Source organism: Salvia hispanica, chromosome 4 (assembly GCF_023119035.1).
Source record: "Salvia hispanica cultivar TCC Black 2014 chromosome 4, UniMelb_Shisp_WGS_1.0, whole genome shotgun sequence".
In the NCBI taxonomy this organism is placed as follows: domain Eukaryota; kingdom Viridiplantae; phylum Streptophyta; class Magnoliopsida; order Lamiales; family Lamiaceae; genus Salvia; species Salvia hispanica.
In genome coordinates, this window is record NC_062968.1 from 24,589,681 (window position 1) to 24,611,119 (window position 21,439).

Below are 21,439 nucleotides of genomic sequence, written 5' to 3' on the forward strand. Positions count from 1 at the left end.
TCCATCATAAAACATGAATACAAAAAGTGAGTTGTGATATCAGTAGGTCTTCTCATTAAATGCAACAAGATATTTACAAAATAGGAGAACATAATAAAAGCAGTACATCCCAAAAATCTGACAAAGAAAAACAAAATTACAAAAAGGGAATTCAGATCTCTGATTTTCCGGCATTGGGCTGTGAAAAAGATTGGCTTTTTTTGGTTCTACCAAAACGTTTTGGATCTCTTGTTGAAGACGGCGGCGGAGGAATGGCTGATCTGTGGAACTGCGAAAGAGTTGTCGTCTCTTCTTTTTCTGCTGGATTTCAACTCATCTTTGCTCCCATTTCCATTCCCCAATCCAAATCCAAAATTATTCACTAGAAATGATTGATCTTGAAATTGCAGATCAACGTCCCAAAACGGCAGCATCAAATCACTCTCCCCACTCTGCAATTTCAGTTAATTTTCACCATAATTAGAAATTTGTAGTAATTAAAAAAAAGAAAGTTTGATAAAAATGGAATCTTTGAGGTGGGCGACCTTGCAATCGGCGGAGGAGGAAGGGGTGGAAGAATCTAGAAGGTCCTCGACGTGCCAGCCTGGCAGCGTCTCGATCAAGTACTCGGAAATGCTACTCGTTGAGAAGTGGAGATTGTTGGTATCCTCGGAGGGAGGGGGAGGGGGAGGGGGGGGTGATTCGGCCGGAGAGGCGGAGAGGCGGACGCCGGTGAGGAGGAATCTGGTGTGATTGTGGGTGTGGTGGTTGGCTTTGTGGATTGGGATGTCGCATTCCCTGCAAAGAATGGCTCTATCCTCCTTGCAAAACAGAAACGCGCTTCTTTCCTACAAAGAGAAAAAAAATTGAATTTAGAAAGAGAGAGAGAGTGTGTGGAAGAATTTAATTAGTTACCTGGCAGATGTCGCAGAGGGGGGAGTGTTTGGGGGAAGGGTGGAGGAGGGAGAAGCGGCGGTGTTTGCCGGCGAGCTTGTTGGCGTGGTGGACGCGGTGGTCGCAGGAGGAGCAGAGGGAGGCCTCGTCGGCGGTGCAGTAGACTGAGGCCTCGCCTTGGTTGCATACGTCGCAGAGGATCTTCATTTTTTGATCAAGATCAGAGAGAGTGAGGACTTTAGGAGGAGTTGACACAAAGGAAGAGCCTTATTTTTATATGTATTCACCCATTCCTACTATAGCTGGAAATGATCACCCCACATGATTTATGTCCCCATTTGCTTTTCTTTTTTTTTTTTTTAATTATTGTTTCATACACATCGTTTTTTTAGGGTACGAAAGAGTAGTAGACTATTTTAGTACTCCACGGAGGAAGTAATAAGTTAGTTACTTTCTCCGTTGCACATGAATTGTTGGGCATGAAATTGGATTCAAATCATTAATTTATTTATGGTATGGATCTCGATCTTTATGAGAATCTTACATAATTTGTTATGGGAAAAGATAAATTTCCCATCCTCAATCATATGCATTTTTTATTGGGGATGCATCAAATTCATTCACAAATACTCCATGAGGATTGATGAAGATTCTTACATTCATATGTATCAATTGGTGCATGTGTATTTCAATCTTTGCTATATTAATGGGAATGTACAGTGGTTGGTTTAAGGTTTTCGATCTAGGAGTGCAACAAGCCAACAACGACTTAGTGCTCCGCGATCCGAGTAGTTGTTGACATGAAGGATTCTGACAACCCAAGTCTATGAGCTATGGACTTTCTTTCTTGTTTTCTTCTCTTTATTAATATTGTTATGTTTTTCGTTAGCGTCTCTCTATTTGTTTATTATACTACCTACGTCTACTAAAAATATACTAAGTTACGAATGATACAAATTTTAATGATTGATAAAGTAAAAGAGAGAAAGAAAATGTAGCAGAAGTAGTGTACGTAGATTGTAAGGTCCATGTTATAGTAGTATTTAATTAATTTAAGTTTTCCATATTTAGAAACTGGTCTAATTTTAGTGGATGCCAAAATCGTGAAACTAGTCTATTTTTTGTGGACGATTGCAGTATTATTTATTTCATGAAACAATAATTAAATACTAGGAGTATATTATTTGTTAGTTGTAAAGTTAAAAGAAGTGACAAGTGAACGCATGATATCCCTTCTAAACCGATGCATCAAGTATTAAAACAGTTACACCAATTTCTTTAGTTAGTTTATTTTACAATTATATTCAAATCTGCCAAAATAGGAAGGGCCCAAAAAGTATTCACATCATCTGATCATGGACTTTAATAGTTTTATTATTTTAATATCAATTAACAAATTGCAGAAACTAAAATTTCGAATTTTAAAACCAAAATAACTCTAAAAAGTGAACTGCATTTGCATATTTATTAATTGAACTAGTACATCTCCTGCAACACACACGTGTTTACCGAGTTAATCAATAAATCAAAAGATTAACCAATGACTGGGTGACAAACATTAATCACTAAATTAAATTATTAACCAATGACTCGGACGTGACAAACGAACAACTATAATTTAAATCAAAAGATGGGTCTTAAATTATAATTGTCCACTTTTCACCAAGTCTTTGGTTAATCTTATGATATCAACACATAAAGTTAGAGAGTGGAAATAATTCAAAAATCGAAAGTTTTTACCTAATACTCAATGTAGCCAATCTTCAATTATATCCTATCAAGAGTTGACTCTATACTTATTAACTATGATAAGATCATAAAACTATTTCTTATCATAATCCATAAGAACAATTAAATGATTTACTCCTACATTTCTTTGACTTAATTACTTATTTAGAATTCGTGCCAAACTAATATTGCACATTTATCGTCAAAGGAGAGTAATATTTTTGGATATTTTTATTATAACAACTTGAATATAGTTAAAAAGTATCAATGTATCAAGATCTCTGAGATCTTATTTCAATTCGATATGTCCACCTATAAGCTCGTGCGAAGTAAAACAGAAGAACCAACAATATAATCAAAATCAAAATAGATGGAGACCTACAACATATTGATCATGTTGTCATCCAGAAACGTGGAGCATGTTCAACAACCTCAAACGCCTCCTTACTCAATATGGAATCAACACTCAAATATTAGAAGTGACTATATTAAAAGACGAATGCAATATAAGTTATGATCAAGCAATATAAAATTATACTTATATGCCTCTAATTTCAGTTATATATGTTAACAAATTTGCCTAAGACCATCTCCAACAGGGAAGGGTAAATAAAAGAGGTATATCATTTATATACCTCTTCAAAAAGTGAAATATACCCTTTTAAAAAGAAACATACTCCAAAAGAAAAAAAAGGTATATAGAATGGTAAATGAATTTTTAAACATAAAATAATAATACAAAATGCATTTAAAAAACATGAAGTGTGATACCTTCTCAAATAACCTTCTCCCTTGCAGAATGATTTTTCATGAAAAGAAGACAAATATGATAGTTATAAAATTTACCTCTCCATTGATGGCAATGGAGAGGTAAAGATACCTCTCCAAAATGGGAAAAAGTATAATACCTTTTCAAATACCTCTCTCCTTGGAGAATGAATTTTCATGGAAAAAAGATAAATATGGTAGTTATATATAACTTTACCTCTCCATTTACCTCTTTCCCTTGGAGTTGCTCTAAATAACAGGAACACAATAAAATAGAAAACTTAATATTCATTCAATATCCATGTAATCTCAATACTAATATTTATAAATATGTTTTTTTACTTAGTAACATAAATTAAAGTTTAAAGGTGAGCAAAAACACCCTGATTTCTGTGTACGGACTGTGGAGAAAGAGGATTAGTGAGTCAAACGTTGTTATCAATTATGATATCATGTGACTCATCGTACTGCTAAAATATTCTAATTATTTTTGGTAATCACATCGTTAATTGAATTAGTATAAACTATCGATGTATTATGTCACGCATGACATTATCTTGCAAAAGGACAACTAGCTAGTATTTTATTACGTTAATTAAGTTGGTTCAGATATGTCAATAATTTATTTCCAACCATTCGATAAACTTGTCTGCACACACCATAAAGCAAGGTATATACTTCCAGACCCGAGTATAACTAACTATTAAACATTTTAAGTGATTTTTAAGACGTTGATCATACACATTCCTATTTAATTAGGGTCGTCATTATTAATTAATTTCCATAGATTAAGTAGATAGAATAATTTTTTGATAGACGTTATAGTAATCAAATAATTAAATTAATATCATTAAATTAACAAATATTTTAATATTATTATAAACCTAATAACTAATAAGTAATACTAATAACTTTGGATATTGAGCATTCTCTAATCTTTGGACCAATTGCCCCAATTTTCGAACTACTAATTAAAATTTTCTCCAAATAAATCTATATACTACTAGTATTTTTAGCTTGTTAAAGAAACTATAGAGGTCGTATTTATATTTCGAAATCTATGTAATCTACATAGGAAATTGGGAAATTTGAAAGGAAAACAACGTGTAAAAGGGAAAAGAAAATGATATTTGTCATATATACATATGAAGCTTAAGTGGAAAAGGGGACATGTGTAGATATTTAATTTGGACTTAGGCGCTCATGACTTGACCTTAACAAAATTAACACAAATTTATGGTTTTTATAGAGTTTAATTTATTTTAATCTAATGGAGTACTAATAATATATGCTCAAGAATAGTAGTAGATCATACAACTAGCATTTTTTCCAACTTTATGTGCCAACTAACACAAACGGACAAATTACACTTTTTGGAGACCAGATTTGGGAGATAATATTGGAAATTTTATCACTCTATGTTTGAATAAACATATCTTGTAAGAATCTTATTGTTTATATGTAAACGATAAGGTGGAGTTCATATGAGATGTCGGCATCTTAGTATGAATATATTCTCCGATTTCCATCCACATGCCAATCTGGCACCACATTTATTTAGTAATTGCTACATAGATAAAAAACAATAGTCTACAATGATCTAGATTAATTTTATTGACAAAGAAATAGTCATATTTAAGTTTTTTTAGAGTAAAGGCCAAATGTGGTCCTTAACATAGGACTGTTTTATCAATTTGGTCCCGAACATTATCTTTTTATTATTTGGTTCCTCACAAATTAACTCGGACCAGAATCGGTCCTAAATTAACAGAACCGTCTATTTTAACGGTCAACATAATTTAATCAAGTTTTAACCAAAATTAAATTACTAATGGTAATTAATTATACCAAATTAAAGTTTTTAATTTATATATTAGCAAAAAGTAAAAGAAACATAATATATTGAAACAAATACATCCAAATTCAAACCCTCCGCCACCTCAAAACCCGCCGCCGCAACCCATGCCGCCTCAAAACCCTCTTGTACGAACTCCGACTCAAAATCAGCCGCGTTCGACCCGTCAAGGTAAAATATTAATGCCGGAGCCCTGTTTGCTAAGGATCAAATCAAGGATCTGCTGCTCATCTCTTGTTAGAGGTGGTTTGCTAGCTCTCTTCCTCTTTCCGGCTGCAACAACCGCCCGATTCATACCTAAATTGACGAGACATAAACCACACAATTGCTTAACCTCTGCTCTTACCATAGCTGATGAACACATTGCTCAAAACATACAATTGCTAAACCTTTTACAATAGCAAATGAAACACAACATCAAGTATAATAGCCCAATTTGACAAAAGGGACATGTTATAAGATTACTTATGAATAAACCAGAGAAACTATATAATTAACCAAAATAAGATAAGAAGAAGGATCCAGTACACCATAACAGTTAAGAACTTAGCGCAGTGCCGGATTTCGCACTTGAATATGTGTGTAGAAGAAAAGAAAGGAAAGAAGGAAGAAGAAGAGAAGAGTAGCTGAGAAGAAGGATGAAGAGAGGGTTTAAAAAGTAGGGATGATGAAGTGCGGCGCGGAAAAGAACGACGGAGTGTGGCGTTCCGAAGAAATCAGTTAGTCACCGCTGGATTTGGTGAGGCCGTGAAAACGGTGCTCGTTGTGGCGGGCGTGGTCTCGTGGCGGAAGAAAGAAGTGTTCTTCGTTTATGTGTTTTTAACAATTATATTTTTATTTTTCCAAAATAATTAAAATGATTAATTTTGGTCAAAACTTGAGTAAATGACGTTGACCGTAAAATAGATAGTTCTCTTAATTTAAGACCGATTCTGGTCCGAGTTCATTTGTGAGGGTCCAATTAATCAAAAAGATAATGTTCAAGACCAAATTGATAAAACGACCATATGTTAAGGACCACATTTGACCTTTACTCTTTTTTTTTCTTCAAAAAGTTAGTGTATTCAGAGCATCCTCATCCGTGCTCTTAGCTAAGAGCACGGAAGTGGGCCCAGACCCACTTTCACTCCTTGTCCTTAGCTAAGAGCACAACACCCACATCCGTGCTATTAGCTAAGGACAAGCTCAAGGGTCCCACTATTCTATTATTCAATTTAAATACTCCAATTATTAAAAACATTTCTATATTATAAAATACATTAAAAAATAAAAATACATAATTAAAATCCTAGAAAATAAAAAAATACATAATTAAAATCCTACAAATTAAAAAAATGTGAATTTTGGGGGAAAAAAATTGAAAAAAAAATTAAAAGTGGGTAGAAAACGGATATAGTTTTTTGGGAAGTGGGAAAATATTATTTTTATTTAAAAACATTTTTTTAAATAAATTTTAATTTTTTTTAAAAAAAAATAAAAAATTGAATTTCCCAACGGCTATGCCATTGGCCAATCAGAACACGTCACGTAAGGCTGCTCAGCGACACGGACGGACGAGCTGCAGCGGTGGATGGACGAGGCCTGCTCAGCGGCATGGACGGACGGACGCCCTTTCTTCAACCGCTGCGGATGCTCTCACAATGAAATTAATTACACTGAAAAAACCATCCTTTTTTAGATTCGAAGATTGTCAGGTCCCTCGTTCTATCTTAGTTGAGTCATATTCATTTTTGGATTGTCTTAAGGTAGTTGAGTTATTTCTTTTTGTTTGGTAAAAACTTTATCTTTTCTCATGCTTTACTTTCTATTTTTCTCTCTTACATTATTCAATATCTTACTTTACTTTTTCTATTTTAACCTTTAACATATCAATTTCTTAAATTAAAAAAAAAAGACTCAACTACTTTTAGACGAGGGAGTATTATATACTATTAACGTATTGTTTCCCTACACTCACTGACGCAATTTGTAATAATACTTTTTCTTTTTCACTGTCTTGATAATAAATAGTACACGCATTGTATGTGGAAAGATAAATATGCATTAATCCTGATTAGGTTAAGATAATATTATTAAACAATACGCTTTAACTACGAATGCACCCTCCTTTGCCGATTTTAGTTATAGGTTATACAAATTTTAAGTTAGGGTCATATATAAAAGAGGTGGCAACATTTAAATAAATTTTAGATTTTTATTAAGTTGTAGTATCAAGATATCAAGATATCAACTAGGGACAGGCCAACCTTTTGCACGTTGCGGAGGAAACAATAACGTGTCCCACATTATTTTATTCAATTCTGGAAATAATAAATGCAAATACTCTAGCATTAGCATATTCTTTTATTCTCCATTATTTCACCAATTTCTGGACTTTATTTGTCTCCCAACATATAGTTTTGGGAGATAAATTAAGATGCTACTTAGTTTGTTAAAACTATTGGGATTTTTTTCAAATTTTTTGATGCAAGAAACATCATCATTCAAACCAGGAAATGGTGAGCTATATGATGTCTAAGAAAAGTCTTTATTTTGAATCACTGTAGAATTCATCTTGATGAATTAAGTTAGAGTTGACCAGTTAGACGTGTACACGGCTGTTAATCGATAAAAGAGTACTTCATAATAATAAAAGATAGAGAAAATACAAATTTTGTCGGGTGGTATTTGTCCAAAAAGTAAGAAAACTAGAGAAATTTAATTTAAAATAATTTAAATTACTAATTGCAACTATTGATACACTATATGTATCATTTGTTATGCCATGTTATTTTTCATAACAATTTCTTATGACATAATTAAATTTCAAATATTAATACCGTTTGTTAATGGTAAACTGGGCCTAGAGCTTTCCTTCACACAGAAAATAACAGAGCTTAAAATAGAAGCCCAATGCAATAATTTAATTAAGGTCATGACAAACTAAACTCATTGGATAACTTTTTCGAAAACAAATTTTAATTTTATTTATACTAACAATTACTTTTATCTATAAATATAATATAATTATTTTAAGTTCATAAAAATCATTATTGAGTTTTGTTTTGTCCTCAATTTTATGCATAATTATACAAAATATTCATAAAGTCAATGAGATCTAAATTTGATTGTCAAAATTGAGCACCCCAGACTCTCTTTCGCAAGAGATATCGGGTTCAATTCAACCCGGGTGCGATGTTAAATGACCCTAGACTATGTGGGTAGTCTAGGTGAAGTTTAGACATCAAAATTAATCCATAAAGATTAAGTACTTCCACATACATAACCCTAGTAGACATAGATCCATAAAATTCACACACAACATAAATTTAACATAACAAACAAAATATTAAATTCAACATAACAAACAAATGTAGATCTTTCCTTCTTTTTTCCTATCAAGACCTACAACATTCATACCCAACAAAACACGTGTGTGTGTGTGTATATATATATATATATATATATAAGAAATTAGAAAACATTTACTCAAGTAAAGCAAATGTACTGAGGTCTGAGGCTCCAGTTCCACTGTGGAGGCTCGGATGGTGGTGAGAGTGGTGACCAGGTGGAAGGCGAACCGCGATGATCCTTGGCCCGCCATGTGGAAACCCCAACATAGAGTTGTAATCACCTTCGTTTTCAACTAGCCCATAGTGTGGATCCTCGTGTCGTGCATCCTATACAAATACGAATCTCTAAGCCTCTATTTCCTCTTTGAATCATAATTCAACCAAACATTCAAGAAAACTCTTACAAATTGAAGCGCAAGACCCCTATGTATGTCTTCAACATTCCTTAGCTGCAAAAGAAGGAAAAAATAAATAGGGAAGAAGAAGTAATGTAAAAAATGAATAATTCAGAAATTTACCTTTTTTCTGCTGGTATCAATCCTGCTGCTGATGGATTTGTACTGTTATGGTTAAGATTAATCAAATAATTAGTGAAGAGAAATTGCTAAACTAAAGTTTAACCAACCAATATTATACTCAATCTACCAAGGATTACAACTAATTCAAATGGAATGTCATAGGCTAAAAATATAATGCTAGCTCTCCATTATTTATTCATTTTATATTATATATGCATCCAAATATTCATATGTTTAATGATTTTTTCCATGACTTTTTTTGGCATGTTTGTTGCAGGCTTTCCTATAAACCTGCAAAACAGTTGATAGTTTCATATCAAGAACTGAACTTTATTAGTACATTAAAATATTAAAGATTTTGATAGGCAATCTCCATCAAATTAATGACACCACCCAACTAATTATATACTCCATCTAACAAGAACAATGAAACCCTAGAAATAAAAATTTATTGTTGCTGAAGAGAGAGAGAGAGAGAGAGAGAATTTGAAGACCTTTTTCTCACGAATCAACTTCATAGAATTGTCTATATCGTCGATGAGATTAACCATTTGCTCATACCCCAAATCGTTCAAGCTATCTCCTGTTCTTTGTCTGATAATAATCAAACAAAATAATTAAAAAATCAGATAAAAAATGGGGCTAAAATGAAATACAGTTCCTACCTAATCTCCTTTATCAGATTCCTATTGATCTCCTTCAGCTTCTTCAAGTGCTCTTGCATTTTCTAGGAAAAAAAAGATTGCATTTTTATTATTCAAGAAATTAAACCTAATTAAAACCCCAAATTCAGAAATAAAGATTGTATTTTTAACCTCATAGTGTGAGCTCCAGAGATCTGCCGTGACTGTCTTCTGGTACTCATCAAATATCTGCTTTGTCCTAAAACACACACATAAAAATAAACAAAAATCCATCATATGAAGATAGAGAGGGGTATATACGTGATAATGGGGCTGATGTATTCATGGAGCTTCTGAGTGCTGGAGATCATAATAATGGAAATCTTGGCATCACAGAGAACTGTGAGCTCACGAGCTTTCTTGAAAAGCCCATTTCTTCTTTTGGAATAGGTAACTTGTCTGTTGGTTTGGTTCTCTATTTTCTTGATCTGGATCTTCCCACGAGCCATCTCTTTTTCTCTCTCTAAAACTCTTCAGATCTTGAAAATTGAGATAAGATTGTGAAGAGATAGGGGTGGAAGTGTTAAGAGGGGTTTGATGGACCCTGATATGGAAAGAGTTACTAAATGGGTGAAAAGGGGTTGCAGTAGTTAATAAAGTCATTTAAGGATTAGTCATTTCTCCATCGGGTCAGCCAACCCTCCTCAAATGGCAGGATAATCGAATTCTCAATTCTCCATCTTATGAAGGACAAACTAAACAAAAAATAAAAGTCTGTAGTCTTAGTTATGGAGTAGCATGTAGTTGTGAATGATATCGTTCTTTAATATAGTTATGGCATTCACAATAGTGGACTATAGCCTAGACTATAGTATATTGTTTGGGCTATCGTCCACTATTGCAGGTACTCGCCCCAACCGTCCGTCCTTCACATGGTCCGCGCCCTTCAGGTCGGACGATAGTTGTCCGGGTTATCGTCCGCTATTGCATGTGCTCGGACGATAATTTTGTGATTTTTTCTTAGTTTTTCAATCAATAAAACTATATTTATTTTGTTACTTTATTTTATATGAAAACATAAAATAAAAAAAGAAATACAAAATGGTTGTCGAAAGATAGGGCAAGTTTATAGGGCGTATGCATAGTCTGGGCTATTGCAGGTGTATGGGCTGGAAGATAAAATGTTGACATGGCAGGCGAAAAATGGAGATAGGAAGAGTGTACAGGACGTGCTATTGTGAATGGCTTTAGGAGTGCAACAATAAAAGGATCGTACGACGCTGTTTGGTTTCCTAGATAAAATAGTAGCAAGATACATTTTAGGATTATGTTATGAGATTATTTAGTAAGAAGAGGTTGGCTATGACTAGTGGCGGAACCAGAAAATTGAACAAGTCGGGGCTGAAATTGAACAAGCCGGAACCTTCGAGATGTATTCTCTTCGAATGCGGTCCCTATCTTGGACTTCATACTCAATAATAGGTCTCCGCTTTCCCGGGTCACGATCTATATTTTCCGCACTAGATTCAACACTTGCAACATTAATTCTCTCTTGGTTCATGATCGGATTCGGAATTGAAATACTACTATCATTTGAAGCACTTGTAGTTGTTGAATAGTTCCTTGGTCTTTTGAAAAAATACCGATGCATAGCTACAATTAACAAAAATAATAGTATTTATTGGTGTTATATAATATATATTCATACAATAATAAAGATACAAGCATAATATTTGCACAAATCATAATAAAATAAATTTTCCTAATTCTTGTTTCTTGCTACAATCTGTACTTTACCCAAACTGAATTTAAAAGCATTGAGGCACACAAATATTAACATAGAAACATGAGACTACTACTACAAAGTTTAATTACATTTTAGGCAAATAAAACATTAAACATGAGAATTGAAAATTGAGCAGAAATGAGATGAGCTGCTGCACTAAGCCACTACCACTAAAGCCCTAAATTGCATACCAAGTCTATATACATCGCCCGTTGAGCATCAATTGATTCAGTTCTTACCTGAAATCCTGAATCACAAAAGGCGCGGCTGAACGGAACCGCTGAACGGCTGAAGAACTCTAGCAGCGGCGACAATTAAGCTGTTGCGCGTTGTCTGGAGACTGCAGGTGAGAAAATGGGCTGAATGAGTGAGGGCTTTGGAGCTAGGGCTGATATTAAGTTTATTAAGTTAAAAAGGCCCAAAAATAGCCCAAAATGTAAAATAAATAGCCCAAAACTAAAAAACCCATCTCTTCTTCTTCTTCTTCCCCAATTTCAATTTCACGATTTACAATTACAGCCGAGACAGAGTCAGGGCTCGCTCAGCGGCACCGGGGCGGAAATCGGTCGGAGCACGGCGGTATAAGGGTGATTTGAGGTCTGGTGCCAAAATAATAGTAATAATTATTTATTTATTTATTTATTATTATTATTATTATTATTATTATTATTATATCATTTATATTATAATTATATTTTAATTATTTAATAAATTATTCATTAGTATTATGATAATAACAAAATAATATAGTTATAATTATGATAAATTTAATTATAGTTATTTATTTTATTGAAATTATGGATGATTTATAATTTTAAATTATTATTAAAATATTGTATTTAATAATAATAATAATAATAATAATAATAATAATAATAATAATAATAATAATAATAATAATAATAATAATAATAATAATAATAATAATAATAATAATAATAATAATATTGCATTAAATATGTAAGAATCCTAAAGTTGGGAAAGAGAATACCTAAGCAAAGCTAGCATTCTGAATCCTGAAAAGTTACTAACTTTCCTTGTTTCTGGATTCTGATTACTTTCCCAGTTTAATTAAAAACTGAAACAAACACAAGAATTTAAAATGTACGGAATCAGATTACAAAATTGGCATATAAAGAATGGGTTGCATATTTATAACACCTCATGAATGCTTGTTGCAATGTGCAACACACATTCACTAATATTAATTTTGCAGCTCACTTCTAAAAAAAATAGTAGAATGTGTATTAATAATTTTATAGTATTAATTTTAAACTCAAATATATTATAATATAAGTGAAATGAGCTTTTATTGGCGACAGACTGAAATACAAAAATGGACTACTAATATTAGCAGGAGAAAATATAATTATAATGAAAAATAGCTACCAAATGAACCATTATTATCGATCAAGATTTTATGGAACTGGGTGCTATTGGGCTAATATATGTTGTCTTATTGGGCAATTTTATTTTGTCAAAAGCGAAACCATTTGTATTGTTCATTGCTATATAGAGAAATAATTATATTATGTATTCCCTCCGTCCCATAATAGATGACTTACTTAAGAAATGATACGGGAGATTTTATTTTAGGTGTTAAGTGGATGAAGAAAATAGTATGTTTATATTAATGTGAGAGAGAACTTTTTCTAATAAATGAAATATCACATCTTTTATGGGACAAACTAAAAAGGAAAGTGTGACATCTATTATGAAATGAATGGAGTAGTATATTCAAAAGCCCAGCCCAGATTTATATGGCAATAAGTCCATTAAGCCCAGCCCATATTTAAGTATATTACTCCCTCCCGTTCCATTAAATATGAAAATTTGGGAATCGGTAGTGTTGTTTTGTGAATTAATGAAAAGAGAGTAAAGTATGATAGATGAAAAAAAGTAGAGATAAGATTGTTTCCATTTTAGAGAATGTTTTATTTTTAATGGGACAATCCAATAAGGAAAATGTTTCATTTTTAATGGGACAAAATTGACATATAGAGAATGGGTTGCATATTTATAAGGCAAAATACATTCTTAGGTCCTTATACTTTAACCAAAATATTCATTAGGTCCTCGTACAATTTTTTCGTTTTAGTAGGTCCTTATACTTTGATTATAACTTTTATTAGGTCCTTATACAATTTTTTATTTTAAGATATTCTTTTACTTTTATCTTAGATAATAATTCATATTTTATTAAATTTAATGAACCTTTGAATTTTATTATTTTACTTATGTTATGATTATAAATATTCAGGGAAACGTATTTTTCAATATAAATATAAATAATCAATTGAAAATTCGGGAAGTTATTCCTAAAAAAACTTCGATTTTAATCTTCAATCATCACGGTTACTCTTTTATTATTCTCTACAACTTATTGAGATTATTGGATAACAAGATGATATTATCTTTATAGACTATGCTAAATTAAATAATGGAATATTAAAAAGTTCATTAAATTTATAAATTTAGATTATTATCCAAGGTAAATGTAAAAAGTCCCTAAAATAAAAGATTGTACAAGGACCTAATGAAAGTTATAATAAAAGTATAAGGATCTACTAAAATGAAAAATTGTACGAGGACCTGATAAAAATATTGTAAAAATTATAAGGACTTATTAAAACGAAAAAATTGTACAAGGACTTAATGAACATTTTGACTAAAGTATAAGGAGTTAAGAATGTATTTTGCCTATTTATAACACCTCATGAATGCTTGTTGCAATATGCAACACGCATTCACTAATATTAATTTTGTAGCTCACTTCTAAAAAATATAGTAGAATGTGTATTATATTTTTATAGTATTAATTTTAAACTGAAATTTATCATTTACTATAATAGAGAGAACATTTTTTTAAGTTCACGAATTTTGCCAAAGTATAATTTTAGGTCCGTAAACTTTGAAAATATCATTTTAGGCCCATCAACTACGGGTTAATATCATTTGAGGTATTTTGAATTTTTTTTGGTCGAAAATACCCTTAAGACCTTCAAAGGTCAATTTGGACAATTCTTTCGCCAATCATCTTACGTCAGAAACATAAAATCCAACAATCTTTAACGACAAATTTTTCATATTTAAATTCAATTTAGATGTTAATTGATATTCATTTTGAAATTCATCTCCGAATGACAATCCAAATTAATAACTATCTAATTTCAAAACTAAACAGAATCACACTTCACCTGTAGTAAGTTATTAAAATGCAGTCTAGATTGAAAGAATAAAATAAAGTATCAAGTCTCAATTCACTATCATTAAATAATTAGTCATCTAATAATTGAAAAACTAACACATTTTTTACGGCTAATTTTAATTATATTTAAATTCAATTTGGATGGTAACTGAATTAAATAGTAGTAAAAAAATTGTTGGACTCTAGGTCTTTGACGCAAGATGAGTAGCAAAAGAATTGTCCAAATTGCCATTTGAAGGCCTTAAGGGCATTTTCGTCCGGAAAAAGTTCAAAATACCTCAAATGATATTAACTTGTAGTTCACGGACCTAAAATGATATTTTCAAAGTTCACGGACTTAAAATGATACTTTGGCAAAGTTCGTGGACCTAAAAAGATGTTCCCTCTACTATAATACTATAAGTTAAATGAGCTTTTGTTGGCGACAGACTGAAATAGAAAAATGGACTACTAATATTAATCAGAGAAAATATAATTATAGTGAAAAATATCTACCAAATACACCATTATTGATCAAGATTTTATCAAATGGGGTGCTATTGGGCTACACTATATTGTCTTATTGGGCAATTTTATTTTGTCAAAAGCGAAACAGTTTGTATTGTTCATTGCTATATAGAGAAACAATTATATTATGTACTCCCTCCGTCCCATAATAGATGACTCACTTGGAAAATGACACAAGATTTTAGGAGATGTTTTTTGTGCTAGGTGTAGGGCTGGGAATTAGGTCATCGGTTAGTCGATGACCGAGCCGAAAGTCTTGAATTTTGGTGAACCGATAACCGAAATTTTCGGTTATCGGTTCGGTTCGGTTCCAGGAGCAAGGCATCACATCGGTTATCGGTTCTACCCGATAATCGATCGGTTAACCGAAAGAACCGACCAATTACATATTTATATAATTATTATTATTAAAAAATGATCCTTTTCTTTTATTCATTTTTATAAAAGATTCAAAAATAGAGAGAGCCCTAATTTACTTTAATTCACACAGACGCAGCCTCCTCCTCCACATCACACCCACTGCCCGACGACACCTCCTTCCCACCTCTCGGCAACTCCCAGCCTACCCCGACCAGAGACCGCAACCTCCTCTCTACCACACCAGCCGCTCTCTTCTCCCAGTATTTTTTTTTAATTCGGTTCCGGTTCGGTTAACCGAACTGAACCGACCCTATTCGGTTAGGAACCGAACCAAACCGAGGCCAATTCAGTTTCGGTTCTGGCGCTTCAATCTCGGTTACTTTTATGCTCGGTTAACCATGTTGTCGGTTCGGTTCTAACCGAACCGACCGAATTACCTGCCCTAGTTAGGTGGATATAGAAAATAGTATGTTAATATTAATGTGAGAGAGAACATTTTCTAAAAAGGAAATGTGACATCTTTTAAGAGACAAACTAAAAAGAAAAATGTGGCATCTATTATGGGACGGATGGAGTAGTATATTCAAAAGCCCAACCCATATTTATAGGCAATAAGTCCATTAAGCCCAGCCCATATTTAAGTATATTACTCCTCCCGTTCCATTAAATATGAAAATTTGGGAATCAACACGAGATTTTATGTAGTGTTGTTTTATGAATTAATGATGAGAGAGTAAAGTAAGAGAGATGAAAAAGTAGAGATATAATTGTTTCCATTTTAGAAAATGTTTTATTTTTAATGGGACAATCCAATAAGGAAAACGTTTCATTTTTAATGGGATCGGGAGTATTTTGTTATAATCTTAATTGGTAGTACTATTTGTGTCAAATGATGTCCACTACAAGTAAATGAATCCATTCACATGCAAGATTAGAACTTTAGAACTCGTTGTTCACCGTGTTTGTTTAGCCGGAATTGTGCTCTGGGAAAGTAATTTGATTATCGATCACTAAATTTTCATGTTTAAAGAAAATACGGAAAATAAAGTAGTATATCTTTTTATCTTTACGTGTACTTCGTTGATTCTGTTTATAATTACTTTTTCTTTGTCCTATTTTATGTGGCATAAACATGAATTCAAGCAATTTCTAAAATATACTACATATTATACAAAAATATCTAGATTTTTATATTGAAAAATCAATATATAAAGAATATAAAAGTGTAGATTTTTATATTGAAAAACAAGATATAAAGAATATAAAAGTGTATAGTAGATAAATCTAGAATAATTAAGGAGGGCCTATAAATAGCACGAAGTTTTATATCATTTTGCATGTACAAGTTAGAATAATTAATGAAGTGTTGAATGAAGTGCCTAACAGATAAAACTATAACTATAGACAATAGTTACACCTAGTTCCAATCCACTAGGCAACCCACGTTTCTGTGGAGCCGTGACCGGCGTCCCCAAAAAATGTCAACTCCTGGAATTGTCAACAAAAAATGACTGCTAAACCCTAAACCCTTATCAACAAAAAATGACTGCTAAGCAGTATACAAGTCCCATCAGGACAAAAACAGATCTATCAATGTAGATCTTTTGCAGAAAAACTCCACCCTAGCGGCGGTTTCCACTTTTCCTCGTCTCCCTCTCGTTCAGCACTCCCTACGAAATTCGTAAACATTATGAGTACAATTAACCAAAAATTATAATGCAATATCGAAAATATGACCGTGGTGGAATTGAAGTATTGTAAAACCATCAACGAAAGAAACTCCGGAGCACGCAACAGTTGCGTCATCACACAATTTGGTCATAATCAACACATTGCCAACACAATAACACCATAGTAGTTTAAATTGTGTGCAAAATATCGAAAATTATAGTATGAGTTTGCAATTGAACCTTTGAAGAGGGCCACAGCTGCATTCCTGGCATGCGACATCCGATGGAGCGCCATCATCCAAAAATCCAGATACAATTCGAGCACAAGTGAAATCGCCCAAACAAGAATGACAAAAAAGGATCCAATGGAGAGGTTAAACCAGGCACGCGACATCCGATGGAGCGCCATCATCCAAAATTCCGGATACATTCGAGCACAAGTGAAATCGCCCAAACAAGAATGATGAAAAAGGATCCAATGGAGAGGTTAAATCGTTTGATGTAGAACAACATGCCGAATTGAGAAAGGATCCAATGGAGAGGTTAAATCGTTTGATGTAGAACAGCATGCCGAATTGTACGAGGCGAGGTGACGGGGTGGAGAAGAGATGGAGAATCTGGATTTCAAATTTTGGAGAGGATTCTGGAGAGGGAGGCGGAAAGCTAAAGGAGAGAAATTAGGGTTAGAGTATTTTAAGTATATATAGTACTATATATGTGGGTCTTATTCTAATGCTTATAGCACCCTAATCAAAAATCAAGACTAAATCTCCACCCTTGGATTTTAAAATGAGTGGATGAGATTAAAGCTCACAAATCTCAATAAATAGTAGACAAAATATCAACAAAAAGGTAATATCGTCATTATGTTATCATATGATAATTTTCATGGATGTTTTTTTATATCAACATCAGTGTATTACAAATATCAACAATATGATATAAGAATATCAACATTAGTACAAGAAAATATCAACACATAATTATTGAGATTTTTTTATGTATTTGCTGATAAAAATCCTGTATCAACATTTACTTAAAACTAAAATAAAAAATATCAAATTTCATCATTCGAACGTCGTTCGTACTCCCAAAATGCCTCATACTAATGGAGTTGGGGTAGCCCATTTACATGCTTATAACTCTTGTTCATTCTCCGATGTGGGATATGGTTTGCCCTCTCACTATCGGTGGAGCCGCAAGTCCACAGCGCGACCAAGAACAGCGATCCATATGGAAGAACGATGTGATGACTGAAGTGATGACGGGATGCTCCAAAGAATTCATGGTATTTGCGTTTCTTGGGAGTTGGGAGATATTTTTTCGTAAATAATGAATGGAAGAGTGTGAGGGATTATAAAGAGCGAGTTAGCTTAGCTAAAAGATAACCGTCTGTTTAAACTGACTGCCGGAAAACTAATGATGCCGGCCGGAAAACTAACGTCGCCGGAAAACTAAACTAACATAGCCGGAAACTGATTTGGTATATAAATACGAAAAGACAAGTTATTACAAGATACTATTTAAATTGCAAAATCACTGTGATATATTGAGTAAACAATGATTTTAATAGTCCAGACGTAAACAATATTGCATTGAATTTGGCGGATACGATCCTCGCATCATCGACATCGAATTGTGACAGAAGAATCACAACCTAAGCTAAATCTCGATATTATAGACAAATTTATGAATAGCAAGATCTAATATGAGGAAAAACTCATACTGCGTTGTGAAAACTGAGGTATATTTATAGGCAGAATAAACCTTAGTCCAATTTGGAAAAGGAAATCGAGATATACGTGATTCTTAACAAACTACCAAACAAATTAAAAGATGATCACTGGGTACAAAAAATTGTTTTATGTTTTTGGACATATTAATTTATTGATATACATTATACGTCTATCCTAAATTCAAATCCAAATCTAGAATAACATTAATATAATCCACTTATTTCTCAAGTGCTTTCTACTGCTGACTTAATTTTAACATTAAAATTTTTTCTACAATTTTCTTTATAGAATAACATAAGGTATGTTATGTATCAAAATAATTAAGGAGAATATTGTTAGTTTAAAAAGGGAGTCTGAGGGGTGCTTAAACGGTTACTTGGTTCTCGGTTAACCGGAATCGGAACTGACCGGTTAATTGAGGAACCGAGAACTGAAAAATCGGTTCAGGTTCCGGTACCGGTTTCAACTTTAGAACTCTTTTTTTTTTATAAAAGGATTGTCAATATAAACTAGTCCAACCTATTACACTTGACATCACTCTTAGAATGATGGACATGAACCCTCAAATTATCTCTCAAAGTATTTTTTATTTTAGTCCTCAAACTTTTATCTATTTATTAGTTCCACCCCAACAAATCTCGATGTAATGAACAATCTCAGATCATCTTCTCTAACCATCCCACATCACCATTGAACCAAACTGATCAACTCCATACAAATTTAGCTGGGAGCTTGGCAGTGCCTTGGTGAACATATTTGCTACATTCTCATAAGTAGATATCTTGTAGGAAGCTCTCTATTCTGAGTACCTTGAAAACCTTCTTCATTCTCAGACACTTCTTCTTCGGCTCTTCTCAGACTTACCTTGTTGGGATAGAAGATATACCATATCAAAGAGCACAACTTGAGGCCTATAAATACTCTCAAAAGCTTCATCAAATGAATATTTTGCTGCATCCTATACTTGAGAGATAATTTGAGAGTTTATGTCCATCGTTCTATATTATTCCATTACACTTGGAGTTTGAAGTTTGGATTCAAGAGAAGATTGGAGCACACAAGATTCTTCTCTTGGGTTTTATCTTTGTTGTTTTTATATTTTCTATAATTTTCCTACAAAATATGGGTTTAGTTTATTTGTCTATGAGTAGCTTAATCTGTATAATTCTAGGGATGTGTTAGTAACGATTTTTTGTTTTATATAATTCTTGTTTTTTGATATCCGCTTGTTCATGTTTACTGTATTCTAAATTGTTCGATAATTCTTCATGTTTGAGTGATAAATTTTATGATGAATTATTGCCGTGTAAAGTAATCGAGTGAATTTATATGTTAGGCAGACTTATTTAACACAACAATTAATTCCCCTAAAAAGGTATTTTTAATTGAGAGTGATAGTTTTTTAGGGATCAGACCATCACGGATTCACTAAAGTAAGAGGGAGGGTGCCAACAAAAGGGAATAACTCGCTTACATTGAAATATCCTTAAAAGAAATACGATTCAATTAACAAGGGATAAGGGAGTACTAACTTGTAACATAAATGAGAATGCGAGAACATATATTTTAAATAATTGTGTTAAAATTAATGATATCTTAATGCTTTTAATGATTAGTTTCTATAAATAAATTTTTTTGTTTGATTATAAACATAAAATGAATGAATTATGGAGTATAAATTAACTAAACTTTGTATTAACTTAAAACCTTTTTTTTTTGTTTTACTAAGGTTGGGATTTAAAAAAGTGAATATACTCAAAAGCCCAAATAAATTACATACGCTACAAAATTGTTTTGGGCCCAAAATAAAATAAAAATAAAAAAATAAAAATGAAAAGCCGATGATGCGACTTCAGTCGTAAGCATTAGCAACTTAATATAGTAACACCCGATTTAAGATTCCAGTGGATCTACAGCGAGCTAAAAGAAATAACGCAATTCCTTACCCCTCTCCTCTTTAAAATTGCCCATTTTTTTTTCATAGATCTAAATCTCAATCATCGCTGTAGTGACGATAATGGTGTATTAGATCCTGTGTGATTTTTTCATGTTAAACCATTTGTTTTCCGGTTAAGTGACTGACAGCTGATTTAATTTTATGTTCACTGCTAGTAAAATAACATTGGTCCTGTTATTAGAAGATAGTGTTTGTTGATCAGTGGTGATCTTGACTTCCATGTTTATGGTTGCTTTATGTAAATCCAAAAGGTTATTGTTTTTTTCTTATCATGTTAACAAAGGGCTATTAAAGCAGTCAATCTATCAAGAGGTGTTCATGTCAGTTTATTGTCTGGTTTCATTTTTCTCAATCGATTCTTAGTGGAATATTGTGTCTCTGGAGACTTAATATGAATTTTCTCATCATGTTAATTTCAGCTTTCTAGATCCTTTATATGATTCTTTTCACTATACAGAAAGACACTAGTGAATTCCAATCTCGCACATCTAGCAATCTGGTTAAGTAGTAACGGTTGT

General features: G+C 32.6%; 2 protein-coding genes across 2 annotated transcripts; both read right to left on the reverse strand.

Moving 5' to 3' along the window:
* Positions 1 to 27: 27 nt before the first annotated feature.
* On the reverse strand, positions 28 to 1,175 carry LOC125223678 (B-box zinc finger protein 21-like). Its single transcript, XM_048126931.1, has 3 exons — positions 895 to 1,175; positions 525 to 827; positions 28 to 431 (listed from the first exon to the last, which is right to left on the reverse strand). Exons 1-3 carry the CDS (start codon positions 1,078 to 1,080, stop codon positions 207 to 209), a joined length of 714 nt encoding a protein of 237 aa, XP_047982888.1. The 5' UTR covers positions 1,081 to 1,175; the 3' UTR covers positions 28 to 206.
* Positions 1,176 to 8,514: 7,339 nt separating this feature from the next.
* LOC125224223 (floral homeotic protein DEFICIENS-like) lies at positions 8,515 to 10,300 on the reverse strand. The gene is made up of 7 exons (XM_048127588.1): positions 10,019 to 10,300; positions 9,890 to 9,956; positions 9,740 to 9,801; positions 9,569 to 9,668; positions 9,075 to 9,116; positions 8,961 to 9,005; positions 8,515 to 8,883 (listed from the first exon to the last, which is right to left on the reverse strand). The coding sequence occupies exons 1-7, from the start codon at positions 10,204 to 10,206 to the stop codon at positions 8,689 to 8,691; spliced, it is 699 nt and encodes a 232-aa protein (XP_047983545.1). The 5' UTR covers positions 10,207 to 10,300; the 3' UTR covers positions 8,515 to 8,688.
* Between the last annotated feature and the right edge of the window lie 11,139 nt (positions 10,301 to 21,439).